Raw genomic sequence first — 19845 nt, forward strand, 5'->3', positions numbered from 1 at the left:
CTACATTCAATATCCTGTAATAAGCCATAATGGAAAAGAACTTATTAAATAAGATCTTCCTTAGAACAGGAAAGGGCTTCCCTGATAGCTCAGTTGGTAAAGAATTCACCTGCAATGCAGGAGACCCCAGTTTGATTCCTGGGTCGGGAAGATCCCCTGGAGAAGAGATAGGCTACCCACTCCAGTATTCCTGGGCTTCCCTGGTGGCTCAGCTGGTAAAGAATCCGCCTGCAATGCAGGAGATCTGGGTTCGATTCCTGGGTTGGGAAGATCCCCTGGAGAAGGGAAAGGCTACCCTCTCCAGTATTCTGGCCTGGAGAATCCCATGGACTGAAAAATTCATGGGGTTGCAAAGAGTCAGACACAACTGAGCAATTTTCACTTTCACTTAGAACAGGAAAAGTCAAATGACAACTTTTAGAGAGATGTTTAAAATATGTTTGTTTTAACATGTTTAACTATTAGTTTTTTAAAGAAAAAGAGGTCTGGGCTTTTGAGAAAAAAACAACCTATATTAAATGAGGAGGAAGACTGGGGCTGCAGAGTATGCACGACTCCAATCACAGATTATCCCCATAAAAGCCTGTACAGCAGCAGGGTCTTCAGAGAGACAGGTAAAGGAAGACATTTTCCACATGTCAGACTGGCAAAAATTTCAGAGTAACAAAAGCCACTAATGGCAAGGATGCTAGGCAACTTGTATACATTGTTGATATCTTCTAAATTTTATACATTTTCCTGGGGGGACATTTAACAACAGATTTCAAAAACATTTTTTAAAAAATACACTTCGATTCAACAATAACATCTTGTCTTTAGAACACATTTCTTGACAAAACACAGTACAGAAAGACATGTGCCCACAGAGGTTCACCATGGCGCCTGAGAGCAGAAAATCACAATCCAAATGCTTCTGGCTGCCCAGGCGACTCACAGCTCACAGCTGAGCACCTCACAGCCATTAAAAGTGATGGAGACTGAGACACTCGACAGCGCAAAGATGCTCCTATGAGTGTTCAGTGAAAAAAAGTTCTAGAGTAGCACAATAAACAATATTTTACAATTATATGAACATGCCTATCCAAGGTCTAGATGGATGTTTCTACTCTAACAAGTGATTACAACTCAGAGATTTCTGGTGATTTTTTTTAACTTTTCTACATTGACTTTTTAAGCAATATGTACATATTTTTTTTACAAAACACAAAACATCTTTGTTTAAAGAAAGATAGGTCCTAAATATTTTTCTTTAAAAATAAATACCAATATATATAAATAAAAACAAATACCTCTTATCCCATGGTTTAAAAAAAAAATTTATAAATTGATTTTTAAATTAAAATCTTGGGACAACTTAAAGTATTTCACAATAAATGAAAATGTTTCCATTCATGGTTTTATTACTATCAAGGTTTTAGCTCCTGTGAAGACAACTGTAAGTGACTTGTAAATTTTAACTATACCAAGTACCATGAATATATTCTATACAAACTACAGTAAATGTTAGCAGTGGGTGATTCTGACCAGTATTTTGAGATAACCTCACCTCAAACAAATGTAGAACACAGGTCCATTAGGCATAAAAAGCTATAATAATTTCTATCATATTAATCAGGAATTTTTTATACACCTAATGCTTTTCCTTCAAAGGGAAGGAAAAAATACCACCAAGACAGTCTAACCATAAATATGCTCAACCTCTCAGTCTATTCCGACTATAAACAATAAAAGGTAAAGAAGTTGCCATTTAAATAACTGTAGGTGGCACAGTTTTTCTTTTGACAATTGAGGGGTCACCAGTTAATATCACTAATGCCCTTATTACCTGTCTAAAAAGCATTTACTCTCCACAAGTCTCTAAACTTAACATGAACCCATACTAAATGTTCATTCTTTCCACAGTTCAGATGCTGTGATAAAATAATCACATGATAAAATACCATAATTCAAAGTAATTGATGAGCCCATTCTGAGCAATCAGGCCATGCCCACAGCTGGTGAGCAGGGTGGAGCTGGTGTGGTGATGCCAGGCTGGACCTGCACTGATTCTGACTTGAAGGTAGGCAGGGGTCCCACTTTAAACCCTGGGCACCCTGATCTGCTTCAGCTGGCTGACAAGACAGCTTCCACTAGCTCTCTCCCTTTTTTGGAATCTCTTCTTAAATGATCTACCATTGTGTAAATTAAAATTTTTTCTTTATATCTGATACATTAAACATTTCCATGTGAAATGAACTTCTACACTAACTCTGAATAAACAACGAGTAAATCCAAAATATTTCTAAGAAACTGAAGAGCTTTGCTTTAGGGCTTCCCTGGCCACTCAGTGGTAAAGAATCCACCTGCCAACGCAGGAGACACCGGGTTCAACCCCAGACCCAGGAAGATCCCAGACGCCGTGGATCAGCTAAGCCCGTGGGCCACAATTATGGAGCCGACGTGCCCAAAGCACTGAGCCCACGTGCCACAACTACTGAGGCGTAGAGCCCGAGCTCCCCACTGGAGAAGCCGCCACAGTGAGAAGCCTCTGTACCGGGAAGGCAGTGCACCACAGCCAGAGAGCAGCACCCGCTCACCGAAACCACAGAAAAGCCCACGCAGCAACCAGGACCAGCACAGCCCAAAATAAAATTAGTAAAAAAAAATAAATAAATAAAAGCTTTGCTTTAAGCATGTTCAACATGGTCCCTTTTAGGCCAGCAGATGGAGCTGTGAATTAAAACAGGGAACGGGAGCTGCTCTAGGTCAGCCACTAGAGGGCACCCTTTTTCATGGAACTGGTTTATACCAGAGATTTATTTACAATTTAACTATCTGAAGCAGGAATTGATTCTGATTTACATGTGTTTATCTAGAATGACCATCTCAATACTAAGTGAATGCAAAGGCTGGGACCTTTTTTTGCTCAACATTTTTTGACTAAAACTTTTCCTTCCTCAAAGAAGAATGATATTTCCTAGTTCAGTCACTCAGTTGTGTCCGACTCTTTGCGACCCCATGAATTGCAGCACACCAGGCCTCCCTGTCCATCACCAACTCCCGAGGTTCACCCAAACTCATGTCCATTGAGTCGGTGATGCCATCCAGCCATCTCATCCTCGGTCGTCCCCTTCTCCTCCTGCCCCCAATCCCTCTCAGCATCAGTCTTTTCCAATGAGTCAACTCTTCACATCAGGTGGCCAAAGTACTGGAGTCTCAGCTTCAGCATCAGTCTTTCCAATGAACACCCAGGACTGATCTCCTTTAGAATGGACTGGTTGGATCTCCTTGCAGTCCAAGGGACTCTCAAGAGTCTTCTCCAACACCACAGTGCAAAAGCATCAATTCTTCGGCGCTCAGCTTTCTTCACAGTCCAACTCGCACATCCATACATGACCACTGGAAAAACCATAGCCTTGACTAGATGGACCTTTGTTGGCAAAGTAATATCTCTGCTTTTTAATATGTTATTTAGGTTGGTCATAATTTCCTAGTAAGAGGCAGTAAATAGTAATAAAAGTTCACCCCTGGAATCAGGGCAACCTCATGGTTATCATCAAAACTCTAAATGCAGAACTGAAATATATACCACATTGCTCTCCATAAGTCTCAGAGCAGAGTCAGCTAACAAGAATTTCCTTGGAAAATCACCCATACTGTCTACCAGGAAGCTCTGTCTTAGCTCAGTGCCAGGATGAGGGAAGGCCCACATTTGTCTTTTGAATTAACAAATTAATAAACACCACGGCTTTCAAGAGATGTATCCTAAAAAACTAACAGTGGGTTCATTTTTCTGTGAGACTTCTCAGACATGGCAAAAGTGCCAATCTAAAGAATCAATAGTGCCAATCAGAAAAGAATTCTGCCCCTCAGATATTTTATTTAGGTAATAATCTCTTATCAGTGCCATAAAACAAAAAGTTCACATTCTAGAAACTAAAATAGTACAGCTGGGGGACACATGTACACCCATGGTTGATTCATGTCAATATATGGCAAAACCCACCATATTGTAATTAGCCTCCAATTAAAATAAATAAATTAATTTTAAAAAATAGCACAGTCTAGCCCATAAAGCCCAAGCTCTCAAGCATATAATATAGCCTAACTTTGTTGGTCTATGAAAATCTGGATTGATTCATTATGACTCTTCTAAATCAGACTGTTCATATTTTTAAATGCCTTAAAACTTCACCACTTGATTTACGACCTATGCTAAACTCTAGAAACATTATCAATTCCATGCACTCAATGTGATGTGCTAACAGACTGCCATTTTTATAGAAATCAAAAACTTAACAACTTGACTCTTATTTGCATCCCCCCCACCCCAACACAGAGTTCATATGTGGTCAAGGAGGCTTTGTGAACTCCCCAGCAGTTGTGCTTTGTAGTCAGCATAAATTAATAAAAAAACCTAAGACTATTTTTTTAAAAGCAGTATTACTGTTAAAGCAATACATATTTAAGAGTTACAAAGAAAAGTAAAATAAGAAATTGACCCACACACCCATAATTCACTCACATATTATCACCAAACATATTTCCTCCCAACCTTTTCCATTTGTTTTCAAATAACGGCTCTCATATTATAGGAGGAAAGAACAGCCATTCTATACCAGACTGAGGTCAATTATGTTAGGAGATGAGGTTCACATTGAAGATACCCAGTAAAATCTGTCAAGTTATCAAGACTGTGGATCACGCCACAATCAAAACCAAATTCACTCCCTCCGTCCCCCTGCCCTGGCCCCTTCGACCTATTCCTTTATCGTCCATCTTAGCTAAAGGAGGTAAAACTGGAAACAGGCTAGGTTCTGCAGATCATCAAATGTGCCTTCAAATCTTGACTCTGCCAATTACAAGCTGTGCGATCTTGGGCAAGTGACTGACCTGAGTCCTCATTTCCTAATTTATAACACGGGAGATATTAATACCTCCTTCATAGTTATTAAGAGGATTAAATAATCTGCTATGTCTAAAATGTCTGGTACAATGCCTGAAATGAAGAGATTTTATATTGATCAAAAGGAAAACTGAGGTGTCTAAAAATCATCAAAAAATCTTCAGTCACAAGTTCTCTAACTTTTTCAATCAATCCCTATTTTATTGTTATAATAACTATTGGGCAGTTACTTTAAATATAGACTAGGAAAAAAGCAATGTCTGTCTATCAACATATTTTAAGTGAGAAGTACACTAATGCCTATGTAGTTATGATTCAGCCAAATGTGAACAATTTAATAATACCACCTGTTACTCCAACAACTCCCCCACAACCTTTGCATTCATTTCTCCACACCTATCAGCACACACTATCGTCAACCCACAATGCGGGAGACCTGGGTTTGATCCCTGGGTCAGAAAGATCCCCTGGAGAAGGAAATGGCAACCCACTCCAGTACTCTTGCCAAGAAAATTCCATGGATGGAGGAGCCTGGTAGGCTACAGTCCATGGAGTCGCAAAGAGTCAGACACGAATGAACGACTTCACTTTATCAGCACACACACATGCTGTTAATTCGACCAATTTAAAAAACACTCTCTTGACCCCATTCCCCCTTGTAGCTACGACTCCATTTCTTCCTTTCCCTTTAGAGCCAAACTCAAGACTTGCCCACACACGGCCTCCAATCTCTCTCCTCCGTTCTCCTTCACATCCACTCCACTCAGGCTTTATCCACCGATGACTCCACGTCGCCAACTCAGCAAAGAATCAGTTCTCATTCTAACACGACGTGTACCCGGCATCCACCTTTTTTCACTGGATCCAGGTCGCCATTCTCCTGGGTTTCTCTACCTCTTTGGTAGGGAAACCTCCTCGATATCCTCAACCTCTAAACCTTAGAAACGCCCAAGAGCTCCTTCCTCAGATTTTCCCTTTCTGCTCTGCATTCACTGCCTTTGTGAGCTCATCTGATCTCATGTTACAGAAAAATCCCAACGAACTTTTTGGCCAACTCAATAGTATCCACATACCGAGGAGGCTCCAATTTATACCTTCACCTTGACCTCTCCCCTGAGTTCCACCCATCTATATCTAACTGCTTACTTGACTCTCCACCCGGCTCCTGGCTATCTAAAAGCTCTCCCAAACTCACAAGCCCCAGACTGGGCTCCTCACATGGTCCCCTAATATCTGTTCCACTCACACTGATCCCGTCGATTTCCTAGTTGCTCAGACCAAACCCTGGAGACATCCTTGACTTAACTTTCACCTCTGACATTCAATTTATAACAAATCCTTATTGCCCCTACCTTTGAAACATTGATATATCTGGAACTTCTTTTCATCAACTCTACTGTGGCCACCCATTCTAAACCACTACCAACTCCCATCTGTCACAAAGAGCCTGGTCCACAGAACTTCCCATTATTCTGAATGCACAGCTCTTCAACTTGGAGTATAAATTACACACACACAGGCACTAAGTCTTTTTCCAATAATGTGTAAACACATTAATAATTGAAATAACAATTTTAAAATCCTTTAATTATTTTACAACGATGTTTATAAATATGGATGTCAAACAGCATAGAAAGCTATTCTAAATTAAATTTTCCTGAACAAGTAGCTCTCACCAATTTATACAGAACGACCATTTGCTATGAATTAGTCATTACTTTAATTATATTTGAAGTTTCACCACCTTCAAATATTTAAATTATTTATATGATTTACTAGTAATGACAAGCTGCCTAGTTATTAGCAAGAATTCAGTCAATTCTGTCATCACCTCCCAAGACAGTAAATAAACTATATACAAATTTGAAAATCTGGACAATTTAGGCAGGACAAAATAGAATCAACATTCCAGATACCAACTATAAGACTGTAGTTACTTACACTGTGCACTCCTAAAGCCTTCCAGACTGCGAAGCTGATCACACCGACCCCACACCAGGCATAAAGTGAGCCCCAGCCCAGGGCTCTCAAGGCCAGGGAAGACCCGCTCTCTGGTAAGGCAGCTGTGGCCACACTTCCCTGCAATGAAGACAGACAGGCTGAGGTAAAAATCATCACTTTGAAAGAATAAATATTGGGAGAGCGTTTGAAATTAACGACTCTCTGGTAAGCACCATGATAACCGGGACACTGGACCAATCCAAGTTCACATTCCAGCTCTGCTACTTAACAACTGCATAACTTAAATCACAATTTCTCTGACAAACATCTGAGTGTGCAAGGCACTGTGCCAGAAGCCAGGCTAGGCACACAGAGCAACTTCTTTCGGACCAAACACTTGGGTCCCGGGGTGGGACTGGGGGACACAGCCACCGAGAAGTTATGACCGAAATGGGGAGGGCAACAGCACAGCATGTGTGAACCGGCCATTATGGACCCAGAGAAAGAGGCCGCCCGACCCCCAGCAGCAAAGCGAAGCTCTACTGACCGTGCTCAGCCGCTCTCCCACGTCCCCGGTTTATGAACAAGCCGCACGAGCGGCACTCATACACTAAACGTCTCTTCTCACTACTGATACGAACGATTAAATGAGACTGATCAGGACCAAAGCCACATTTTTCCTTATACCATTAAATGACCATGAATCCTATTTCTAAATGAGATTAATTTTTTATAAGATTGCAGGACTGCAATCTCCCAGGGATCCTGTATTTCCAAATACTACATAACAGCTGATAATTATATATGAAAAGAAAAGTGAAAAGTGTTAGTTGCTCAGCTGTCTCTGACTCTTTGCGACTTCGTGGACTATAGCCCGCCATACTCCTCTGTCCATGGAATTCTCCAGGCAAGAATGCTGGAATGGGTTGCCATTCCCTTCTCTAGGGGATCTTGCTGACTCGGGGATCGAACCCAGGTCTCTTGCACTGCATCAGATTCTTTGCCATCTGAGCTACCAGAAAAGCCCCGATAATTATATATAGCTTTATATATATATATATAGACAAGCAGATATATGTATATATGGCTTATATTGTTCCCTTACTATATGACAAGCACTGTTTAAAGCATTTTGCATGTATTAATTCACTCAGCCTCACCCTGTGAGACAGGTACTATGATCCTCCTTTCACTAAAGACCAAACTAAGGCAGAGAGAGATTAAATAACTTGTTCAAGGCTTCACAGCTTATAAAAGCTAGAGCACTTCAGCAGTCGGGCTTTATAGACTAACAGGAATTTGCCATTCAGTCATTTCTCAGTTCTGATTCTAAATACAACACAACACAAAATGTAAATGAAAGTATCTTTTTAAGTGGAAACAAATCCACAGTGTAAATTAGAATAAAAACCATCATTACTTAGGGTAATTCAAATATTCACACTGCTGAAATAGACAAAGGTGTGATAATACTTATGGATCTACTTGAAACCAACTATGGGACAGTCACTTATTCCCACAGTTTGAACTGAATATGAAATATAATTTATCCTTTGGAAAAATCTTAAAGGAAACTGTAGAATTTAGGAAATCTTAAGAATTTATTATTTTTCTCCATGGGCCTGTTTGCTAAAATACATTAAACATCAACAAACAAAAATAAAAATTTTAACTTCCTCAAAAGCTGAATCTTACTTTTTTCTGATTATATAATCACTGAGGAAAATTTGGTATGTATAAAAAATAGGATGAATTAAAAAAAAACTTCCATCTTATTATCCAGTAAACCACGGTAAATATTTTGACATTTTAAAAACTTACCACCACTAAAATGTTTTTAATCTTCAACTTTCATCTTCTCACAGTGTCAAGAACTCAAATATTTTTAAAGGTTACACTGCACTGACATCATAATTTACTTAGCCATTCGTTATTAATATATACTAGCTTCAGGTTTTTATATTAATTTTTTTGTATTAAAAACTTCCTTGTGCCTAAACACTTATCCACATTTCTGATAAAGTCCTTGGGGAAAATTCCTCAAAACAGAATTACTAAGTGGAGGAAGCATGAATATTTTATAAGCTGATAGACATACAAAGTGTTTTTCAAAAGGTTTTACTAAGTTACAGTGCTGTTTTATGAGGACCATTTCAAGCTAGCCAGCATCAGATGGTCTCAGGTAAACTAAAAACACAAAAAATAAACCTCTGAAATTTACATAAGACTCTATATATTTCTATTGTTACTGAGAATGTGTATTTGTCCAAGTTATGAGCCAACGTTTATGCCTTTTGAATTGCATATTCATGTTATATACTTAAGAGTCTTCTAATTTGTATATTCTTTCTATATTAATGTACTCTGAAGCCCTATCATATGGGCTGTAATATTTCCCTAGTTTGTTTGTTTGTTTATGATGGGCTTTTACTTTCTTGACCAAGGATGGAACCCACACCCCCTGCAGTGGAAGCGCAGTCTTAACCACTGGACTATCAGGGAAGTCCCAGGTTAGTTTAATCTTTTTATTTTGCTTGTTTGTTTTTGGTCAAGGATGCATTCTAAATATTTTAAGCTAACTGCCCTCATCCAAGTCATAGTCATTTCTCTTTCCTTCTAGCTATACTTTTGTTTAAAAAACTTCTTTACCCCTAGCTTTTTTGTTCATCTGATATTTACTTTAGTCCTGTTGGAAGCTGATAACTAAAGGGAGTTCACTTCCTCCAACAGTTTAGCAACTGCCCCAACACCATTCTATGAATTAATCCTTCTCCTCTCAAACTTTTTTGAGAAAATTACATACAGAGGTTTGTTTCTAAGCTAATTTCGTACTATGAATTTTATACCAGAATCACATAGATGTAATTACAGAATCAGAAAAAGTCTGAATATTCAGAAAGTATTTACATCATACACATTCAGTTCAATTCAGTCACTCAGTCGTGTCAGACTCTTTGCGACCCCATGAACTGCAGCACGCCAGGCCTCCCTGTCCATCACCAACTCCCGGAGTTCACTCAGACTCACGTCCATTGAGTCACGGATGCCATCCAGCCATCTCATCCTCTGTAGTCCCCTTCTCCTCCTGCCCCCAATCCCTCCCAGCATCAGAGTCTTTTCCAATGAGTCAACTCTTCCCATCAGGTGGCCAAAGTACTGGAGTTTCAGCTTTAGCATCATTCCTTCCAGAGAAATCCCAGGGTTGATCTCCTTCAGAATGGACTGGTTGGATCTCCTTGCAGTCCTAGGGACTCTCAAGAGTCTTCTCCAACACCACAGTTCAAAAGCATCAATTCTTCGGCACTCTGCCTTCTTCACAGTCCAATTCTCACATCCATACATAACTACTGGAAAAACCATAGCCTTGACTAGACGGACCTTATTCGGCAAAGTAATGTCTCTGCTTTTGAATATACTATCTAGGTTGCGCATAACTTTTCTTCCAAGGAGTAAGCGTCTTTTAATTTCATGGCTGCAATCACCATCTGCAGTGATTTTGGAGCCCAAAAAAATAAAGTCTGATACTGTTTCCACTTTATCAATTATTTCTTAAGTTTTTACCTATTCATTCTTCCAGAAAAACCCTAGAACATTTTGTCAAGAGTCCTTCCAACTCCCACTCACCCCATTCATTGACATTTTCATTAGAATAACATCAAACATTAGCTAACTGCTAAGAGAAAATCTGTAACATCCTTTCATCTGGAAATATATTTTCATTTACTCAAGCCTTTTTTTTTTTGAAAATTGTCTTTATATTGCTCAACCCATTTATTTTTTATTCAACCCATTCTTAATAAAGGTTTTGTATTTTTTTATGCATGTATTTGTGATTGAGAATACTATTCACAGTACATAGAAACATTTTGTTTATCTGTATCCCCACGCCTAAAACCTAACAGATCCTATCTAAAGACATACTTTTTGCAGAAATAGCCTGGTCCCGACCAGATTCTCAAGAGATTTTCCTTAGCCATTTTCTATGATGAAAACTACTCTCTTATTTTATTCCTTTTCTCAGGCTGCTATAATTTCAGTGGTTCCCTAGACACTACAGACCTCACATAAATACACCAACTTCTAACTGGCTTATTTCCATCCAGCAGCAGTATCATTAACCAAATATTATTACACCAGGCTCAGTTTAGGTGCTCTGGCTTAAGTTTTATTTTTGAAACTTAAATTAAAAATTTCATATTTCCCTGAGGACAAAAACTATATGTTATAGACATACATAAATCCATGTTTTGCTAAGTAAAAAAGGTAACAATGGGTTATAAATACAACCCTTAATAACACAGCAATACTTCCAACAAAATCTTAAGTTTGCTAAACTTTCAGATTTTTTTTTTTAAAAAGGTACATGCTGTATTTGTCTATCAGTCTCAGAAACTGACTGTGAGGGAAGTGAGTTATTATCAGCTACTGTCTATATACTCTAAAACTAATTTTAGTCAAAATGATGTTAAAAACTGATTTGTTCTTAAGTTTTTAAAAGTCTAGTCATCAAGCTTTATCCACTGGAGTTATATGTCACATGGCCTTTATACAGCCTGCTCAAAGTTTTACAAATGAACACTCATGGACCGGCAGCAGCAAAGACTGACTTGCCAAACAATAATGTTACTCTTTAGATATAACTACACATGCATAAATCAAGGCTGTATTTTTCTTCAGCAAATTGTTTATTCTGTTCATTTAAATTAAAATGAAGGCATGTGTGCATGGAAGTTGATCTTAGCAAATCACAATGCAGTTATGATACTTAAAATCTAAAACAGAAGAACTGTTTTCCATAATTTTGTATTTATAATACCTCTTATGCTTAAATACATGGTGCCTTTTATATTCTATGTATTCTTAGGAAGATTTAATCTATTATTCACAGGTACAGAAACTATCAAAACAAATTGTTCTGTTTGTCAGAAAGTCAACTGCTTCCCTAAGAATAAGGTTCATGTTTTCAGTTTTTTTCTTTTTCAGTTTAATCTTGGGATAAATCTGATATAAATCAAATTCTGATATTTAAAAAGAATGTTCAATCTAGCTATTTCCCCCACACAGCATTCTTAGCTGATATATTCTGCTATATTCTTTACATCATAGAAAGAGCTGTGTTGCATTATACCAAAGTAAAGATTTGTTCTTATAATTTCTCAGAAGTTATAGCTGTATCAGAAAGACGATGACTCACCCTTTCTGTCTGTTCATTTTCTAAATGGGTCTTGAAATAACTCAGTTATTTGAAGACTATTTAACTTCCAAAAGAGGATGTGCTCAAATTTCCTGGTCTCAGGATCCATTTATACTTGGATCCCAAAGATTTCTGATTATGTGAATTAAAATAACCATCCTACAAAACATTTAGCACAAAAAGAAGCAACGTTTTACATTTTTGCTAATCTTTTAAATGTCTGGTTTAACAAAAGAGCTTTATTTTCATACATGCATCTATATTCCATCCGTTGCAATGTTTTTTGGTTGGAGTATACAAATACTCAAGACAGTAAAGAATCCGCCTGCAATGCAGGAGACCCAGGTTCAATCCTCACGTTGGGAAGATCCCCTGGAGAAGGGAATGGCTACCCTCCTCCAATCTTCTTGCCTGGAGAATTCCATGGACAGAGGAGCTTGGCAGGGTACAGTCCATGGGGTCACAATCAATCAGACACAACTGAGCGACTAACACTTTCACTTTTTTTTTTAACTACAAATAAAATCTATCCTCACACAGGTATGTGGTCAGAAAAAGGAGTATTTTAATAGCCTCCCTTCTTTGATATATACCCAAACTCGACAAATAGTTTCTTAAAAATGATCTGCAATATGGAATAAAAAATCATATCAATAAATTGTACTTTGTTACATTAAAATCCATTGGTCTATTTTGCATTTTGAATGGAACTTTCATCCATGCATCATGATCACTCAGAAAATACTGACTTGCCAAAAGAAGTTATCTTTCAAACTCCTGACATCATTTATTAAATATTAAAATCACATCATTAATATCACCACCAATCTCAGAAAAAAGCTTCAGGTGTTTAATCAGCTGGCAAGCTCACAATGGCAGACACAAGTTTTCTAAATTCAATTTTTACCTATAAAGGGTGGAATTTTATTATCGGCAACACATACTAACAATTGCTCGCTTGAAGAGAAGGTTCATTTTGTTCATTTTGAAGAAAATGTCTACCTACTTCTGAATAACTATAGTTTCTCAGTTGCTCTTTCAAGTGAAAACAATATATCATGAAAAAAAAAGTGGCTAGTTCAGACTAGCCACTTGCGTGGCTCAATCACCCAAGTGCTTTACCTTGAGAAAAACATATTTCTTTGGTATAATGCAAAGTGTTTTATGTGTACTTCCTATTTCTTCACACAGACTTCACAAAGAGGTTATATTCAAGGGCCAAGATATTAAAAATAATTTTACTGCTTCAACAAGGATATTCTTCTGCAAAGATGGCATTAACCACAGGTGCACACAGAGGAAGACTACAATGCCTGCTAGCATGCCTGGGGCCGCTGCCTCAACTACAGCACGGCACAGCACTTTTGTGCGTTACTGTTTTTGTACCATTAGCGCAAATGTCTTAGCAGGATCACCACCATAACTGACTTTACAAAAGACCCTCCAAAGGGTCTCAAGAATCCCCAGGGTTCTGTGGGCCTCAGGTTGAAAGTCACTGTGTTAGATCACAAAGGTCATACGTGGAATCAAATCTTAGAACTGCAAAATAGAATGCAAAGTTGTGAACGTGTGTTTTGTTTGTTTGTTTTTTTGAGAGAGAGAATTGCTAGCTTTCATCAGATTCTCAAAAGATCTGTGAACCAAAGGTTATCATGTTAACTTGGATTTAGAAATCAACCAAAACTCCACTATTAAGCATCACTATCACTCAGGTTTCACTGATTTCTGCCTCAAGATACATATTTCTGCTCTGAAAATATTCTGTAACATAGGGAGGAAATGACCATGAAGTTCCTAACAGGGATTCGGAAAACTCCCTATGAACCCTGAATATATTCAGAGGGGAAACTAAATGCACTTTAATGTGGTCTCCCACCATTCTTAAGGCTTAAATATAATTATAAGATTATTAAAGATAAATACAAGTCAAAAAGGAATTCAACTGGTTTATGATTTTTCACATAACACTTTTTCCAAAGGAAATATCAAATTGTAATTATATTGTTACTTGTGTGATTAGTTATATAACATTTGTCTCCCACACCAGACCTAGCTTCCTGAGGGGTACATGTTCTGTTCATTTTTGTATCTCTTACACCTAGCTAGCACAGTGCCTGCACATAAAAGATCCTAAATAGACATTTATTTATCAAACATTTATTTATTGAAGAAATAAGTTAATGGATAAATAAACCATAAGATGTAGGTAGGGTAGAGACAGGACAATGCAGAAAAACAACCACAATGGGAAGAAAATTATTCAACTTGTCCATGACAGGTGACTGCTCAAACTTGGTGACTGCTCAAACTTGCTCATGGAATTAGGATTTTCTGCCCTCAGTTGTGGACAAGGAAATGGCAACCCACTCCAGTGTTCTTGCCTGGAGAATCCCAGGGACGGGGGAGCCTGGTGGGCTGCCGTCTATGGGGTCGCACAGAGTTGGACACGACTGAAGCGACTTAGCAGCAGCAGCCGCCGCCCTCAGTTGGTTATGCTCATTCAACCAAAATTTATTAAACACCTACTACGAGCTAAGGGCTTCCCTGGTGGCTCAGTGGTAAAGAATCCACCTGCCAACACAGAAGTGGGTTCGATCTCTGGGCAGGGCAGATCTGTGAAGGAAGAAATGGCAATGCACTCTAGTATTCTTGCCTGGGAAATCCAATGGATAGAGGAGCCTGATGGGCTACAGTCCACAGGGTGGCAAAAGAGTTGCACACAACTTAAGTGACTAAACAACCACTCCGTGCCAGACAATTTTCTAGGGAGCGGGGCTGCTGTACTGCACAAACATGCACGGTTTCCAGGTTCAAAAAACTGGCCTTTGTTTTTCATCTATACTAAGATGCACTATATTTCAACATTTTAACATCTCTGAGCCAGAAATGGCTACTGCAGTGCTGTCTCAAGAATTTAATTGGCGCTTTTGTGTGTGTGCTACATACAATATGGGGCCTCTTACAACTGAGAATAATTTACCTAGATTGAGATTTAAGGTCATGTTGTGAATAGGAAATGTATTGGACGAGCTTTCAAAGTCTTGTTCTGCTAACAGTTTAAAAAGCACATAATTACTTCTTTAAATGAAAATAAAGACAGTTGATTAATTGTACCCTTTTGAATCTAGAAGTCCACACTGGTTTACTTCTTAGAGTAATAGGAAAGGCCATCAACACTTTCTATTCAAAACAGCTGCCACTGATTTATAAACAGTAATTGTGCTACCAACGGATTTCTATGTCACAAACCTTATTGAACCACTCAGGACTTTTCTTTTTAGCCAAAGACAATGTTGTGGCAAATCCAGCTAGCATTCCTGCTGCAGCAACAGAACCAAGGAAAATTCCACCTGTCAAGAGTTTGGGAGGAAGGAAATAGAGGGTGGGGAGAAGGAAGAAAAAACAAAAAACCTTAAGTTAAAAAGATGGACACAAATAAGTTTCAGATACTATTTAAAAATCAATTTGGAAATTCGAGAAACGATAGCTAAGAAACTCCTGGCAAAGGTAAATGATGGCGGCTGTGAAACCTGCGTGGCCGCACGACCTCTGGTTCCTGAGGCCATTCCAGTGTAAGTGTCCCAAGAGCACAGAATAGGCACAGGGTCTCTTACTCTCTTTCTCCCGGGGACGGAAAAAGAGACACTGAGAGTTAGAAAGGGGAGGTGCGGGGGGGAGACATGAGAGAAACTGCAGAGGGAACGGGATAAATGCAGCCTATACAAAACAACTCGCGGGACCAGTCCACTAAACTCAGGGCACTCAAACCAAGGTCTACCCCGGCAGCGTGTGCGTGGGAACGCCCGCTCCAGCGCAGGCTAGCGCCCCGGGTGACCCTGACCTGACACCCGCACCTCGCCACACCACACCTTTAACCAGGAAAAGCCGGTCATCGGCAGACACCGAGGCCTCCGGCCGAGAGGACGGTTCAGCAGTCCCCGAGTCCCCCGCCTCCATGTTTCTGAGCCTTCACTACTGCGTCCGGAGCCAACTAGACCCGGGTGGAAACGAGAGCGAGATTGAAGAGAAAGGTTCCGCTGCCACCTCCCTCTGTGCAACCCGAATACCGGTCCGGAGAACGACCTCTGCATGCAAACCTTCTCTGCTGCCCTCGGGGCCCGGGCAGAGAAGATGCTGTGGCTTGCACCCTGGGGGACAGTGTCTTCCACGACTGTCTAACCCGGGAGGATCATTTGCCCGCTCCAAGGTGATGATCGCTGCGCTTCAATACCATACCTACTTGAAACACTGCTCGGCTCTGACTCTAGGAGGCAGTGAGGGGTCGTAGATTGCACCAGGTTAGAGACCCCGCAGCTCGGTTTCCCGATCGGCTTCACACGGTGTCCAGGGAGTTGGCTTAGTCTTTCCTCCGTACTTTGCTGGGAAATTTCGTAACCGTAAAGCTGTCACTTTAGATGTAAGTGACAGGGTGAATATATGCTTTCATTTCTTTGGGGAAAATACCTAGAGGTGGAATTGCTGAGTCAGAGAATAGACATATACTTAGTTTTATAAGAACTGACTCATTTGAAAAGACCTTGATGCTGGGAAAGATTGAGGGCAGGAGGAGAAGGGGACGACAGAGGATGACATGGTTGGATGGCATCAACGACTCAATGGACATGAGTTTGAATAAACTCCGGGAGTTGGTGATGGACAGGGAGGCCTGGCGCGCTGCAGTCCATGGGGTCGCAAAGAGTCGGACACGGCTGAGTGACTGAAATGAACTGACCTGACAAGTTTTATGCGTGTAAGACTGCCAGCCAGCCCAGTGGTGATGCGCTTCCTACCCTCAAGGTTTGGTTGATCCGCCATCCGAGGGGATTGGATGCTAACTGAAGTGAATGGCATAACCCCAGCTGGGAGAGCAAAGGACCACCCTAAGGAGTTGCTAACTCGGAACTTCAAGGCAGCCCTAGAACGCTCACCGTCTGCGGCCAGCAGACAGACCCGATCTTCAGACTCGGTGGCTGGTTTGCAGACACTGGTGGATTCATTAAATGGCCACTGAGAGGAGAAAGCTGGTAGCCATAGAAATCTTTTCAACCTCTCAAACACAGACACCTGACATCATCCTTGGAAAAATAAGGCAATCTGTCATTCCTGTTAGTTCTGAGCAACAACAAAAGCCATGAACTTCTTGAGGATGGGAATGGAGATATCTGTTCATTTTTACATGCCCCGGCTCTTAGGGTATTACCTGGTTATGTAAAATAAATTTTGGGTGAATGAGTAAGGGAATGCATCAGTTAAAATGCAACTAATAGCCCAAACATTAGGTCCTCAATTGCTTCTAAGCTCTGAGAACTTGATTGAGGCTCAGGTACCTCAGTTTCCCCCACCTGCAAAATATAGAAACCGATAGTACCCACCTCACAGTATTGCTATAAGAATTAAATGAAGCAAGGTAGGTAAAGGAGTTAGCATAGTGCCTGACCCAGACACTCAGCATATCTTAGGTCTAGTTATTATCCCCCTCAATTCCAGTAGCTGTTTTGCAGCATTGATGCCCAGGTCCTATCACTGAAGATGGCGGCTCTGAAGGTCCAAGAAGGACAGATTACAAGCTCAACAGTGCTTCTGACAATGAGCCAGGTTGAGCACTACTGCTCTGTTTAAGTTTCTGACTGGGAGAAATCTCAAAGAATTTAAACTGGATTCTTTGGAAGCACAGCGTCAGAATCTGAAAGAGCTCTTTAAGTTGGCAAATGCTAAGCTAATTTGTTTAAGGTCGAAAACTCTGGGATTGGGGACTAGCAATTGGCTGTCAACAAACCCGCACAGAAGAAGGGCTTCCCCTTATACACAGTGACCACAGCAGCTATTAATAACATTTATTTAGTGTTTTCTGTGCCTCTGACATTGCCCTAAGTGCCTCAAATGAATTGTCTCATTTGATCTTCTCCATTGTGGACCCCCCCAAAAAATATTGCTTGCTGTTTCAATAAACAAAGAATATTGCTGCCCCAACGGGGCATCCTGAGGTGAATTCAGATGGAGAAAAACAGGATACTAGCCCGAGATAGTTAAGGTGCATATCAAAGGAATGATTTCAATGAGCCAGTCTCTTGCGTCTTCTCATACAAAGAAAAACACTAAAATCAACTTGAGATGTCTTGGTTTTTTTTGTGATTAGCAGTAATCTTTTGATTTTCCACTACTTATTTGTTTTTCAGCAAAAGCTCCTCAATATCCTGGCTCCTCCCTTCTTTTCTAACAGTTCCTCAGAGCTATCTAAAAGGCTGACTTCCAGGCTATTTAGTCCTCAGTAAGGTCCTTAAGCAGAGAAGGCAATGGCACCCCCACTCCAGTATTCTTGCCTGGAAAAATCCCATGGATGGAGGAGCCTGGTAGGCTGCAGTCCATGGGGTCGCAAAGAGTCGGACAGGACTGAGCGACTTCACTTTCATGCATTGGAGAAGGAAACAGCAACCCACTCCAATGTTCTTGCCTGGAGAATCCCAGCGACGGGGAGCCCGGTGGGCTACCGTCTATGGAGTCGCACACAGTCGGACACGACTGAAGTGACTTAGCAGCAGCAGCAAGGTCCTTAAGACTTACTTCAACTTTTCGGTTATGTGTTTTCAGTCAACACCATAAACTTTGAAAAACTAATTTGCTCAACGCATACAGCTGCTAAGCGGCAGAGCCAGGATTTAAAAGCAGCCGCATCCAGTCTTCATCCACTGCCGAGGGGCCCTCAAGCTTGAGGCTCATAACTGGAAGCGCCTGGAAGGGCTTGATGACAGCTAATTGCCATGCTGGGCTGTACTCAGTCGCTCAGTTGCATTGGAGTCTTTGCGACCCCATGGAATGTAGCCCACCAGGTTCCTCTGTCCATGGAATTTTCCAGGCAAGAATACTGGAACAGGTTGTCATTTCCTACATTAGGGGATCTTCCTAATCTATGGATTTTCAAACCTGTGTCTCTTTCATTTCTTGCATTGGCAGGTGGATTCTTCACCACTAGCCTCACCTAGGAACCCCTATCTCTGCCTTACTTACAGTTCACATCTTTAAAATCCATATGAACAGACCAATGAACAGTACTGAAATGGATTCAGAAATTTTAAAACTCCCAACAAACAAAAATGCAGGACTACTTTAACACTTGAAATTTTCTTCTCACAAGACTATTTAGAGAGGAAAAGTCCTGGTTCCTCAACTCTCCCCATTCTTTGATGTCCCCCCACCAAAAGCATAGAATTTTTTTTATTTTAAGGATTATATTACTATTTAGTGTAATAAACAGAGGAGAGGTAAAACATCTTTAAAAGTTACAGCGTCCAGGGCTCTGGAACCTGTGTCTATTTTGAGATGGCAACCTCAGACCCTGTGGGCATCTGTCTGTCCTTATTCCTGAGGACGTGGTTCACAAACTTCTCCTTTCTCTCTAATTCCTAAAAGTAAAGGACAACTTTCCTCCTTCCTACATGAAAGCTCGTTTTCCTGGTAAAGAGAAGGTGGAGGGGCAATTCAAGCAAACCGACAGATACTCTGCCTTAGAGAGCAATTTGCATTTTGAGGATTCTTGTCAGACACACACTTTGGAGAGGAGGGACTGAGACCTACTTGGACAAGGTGAGCTTTCGAGGGAATTACCACCCCATTCCTCACTGGCCCCAGCTTCCTGTGCCTTGTTCTCTCCCAGGCCTGGCAAATGTGCCTGATACAAGAATGGAGAGTCCCTGGCCCGGAGATTAGGCATCCCAGGCACCCCAAGTTAGAAGGCTTAAAGACAGTGTTACCCAAGGTCTCATATTTCTACTGTGCCCACAACTGGGTATTTCAGGTGCAATTTGAATAATTGGTCTGTTCTAGGATC

General features: G+C 40.5%; 1 protein-coding gene across 1 annotated transcript in view; it reads right to left on the reverse strand.

The window, feature by feature from the left end:
* The window catches only part of TMEM242 (transmembrane protein 242), a 43954-nt gene extending 27924 nt beyond the window's left edge, over nucleotides 1-16030 (reverse strand). The window contains exons 1-3 of the mRNA XM_040238891.1: nucleotides 15890-16030; nucleotides 15270-15370; nucleotides 6827-6964 (exon numbers count right to left, since the gene is read on the reverse strand). Coding sequence (XP_040094825.1) covers nucleotides 6827-6964; nucleotides 15270-15370; nucleotides 15890-15977 — 327 coding nt within the window. The 5' untranslated portion in view covers nucleotides 15978-16030. The remainder of the gene's footprint in view (nucleotides 1-6826; nucleotides 6965-15269; nucleotides 15371-15889) is intronic.
* Between the last annotated feature and the right edge of the window lie 3815 nt (nucleotides 16031-19845).

This window comes from Oryx dammah, unplaced genomic scaffold (genome assembly GCF_014754425.2).
Source record: "Oryx dammah isolate SB20612 unplaced genomic scaffold, SCBI_Odam_1.1 HiC_scaffold_4, whole genome shotgun sequence".
NCBI lineage: Eukaryota > Metazoa > Chordata > Mammalia > Artiodactyla > Bovidae > Oryx > Oryx dammah.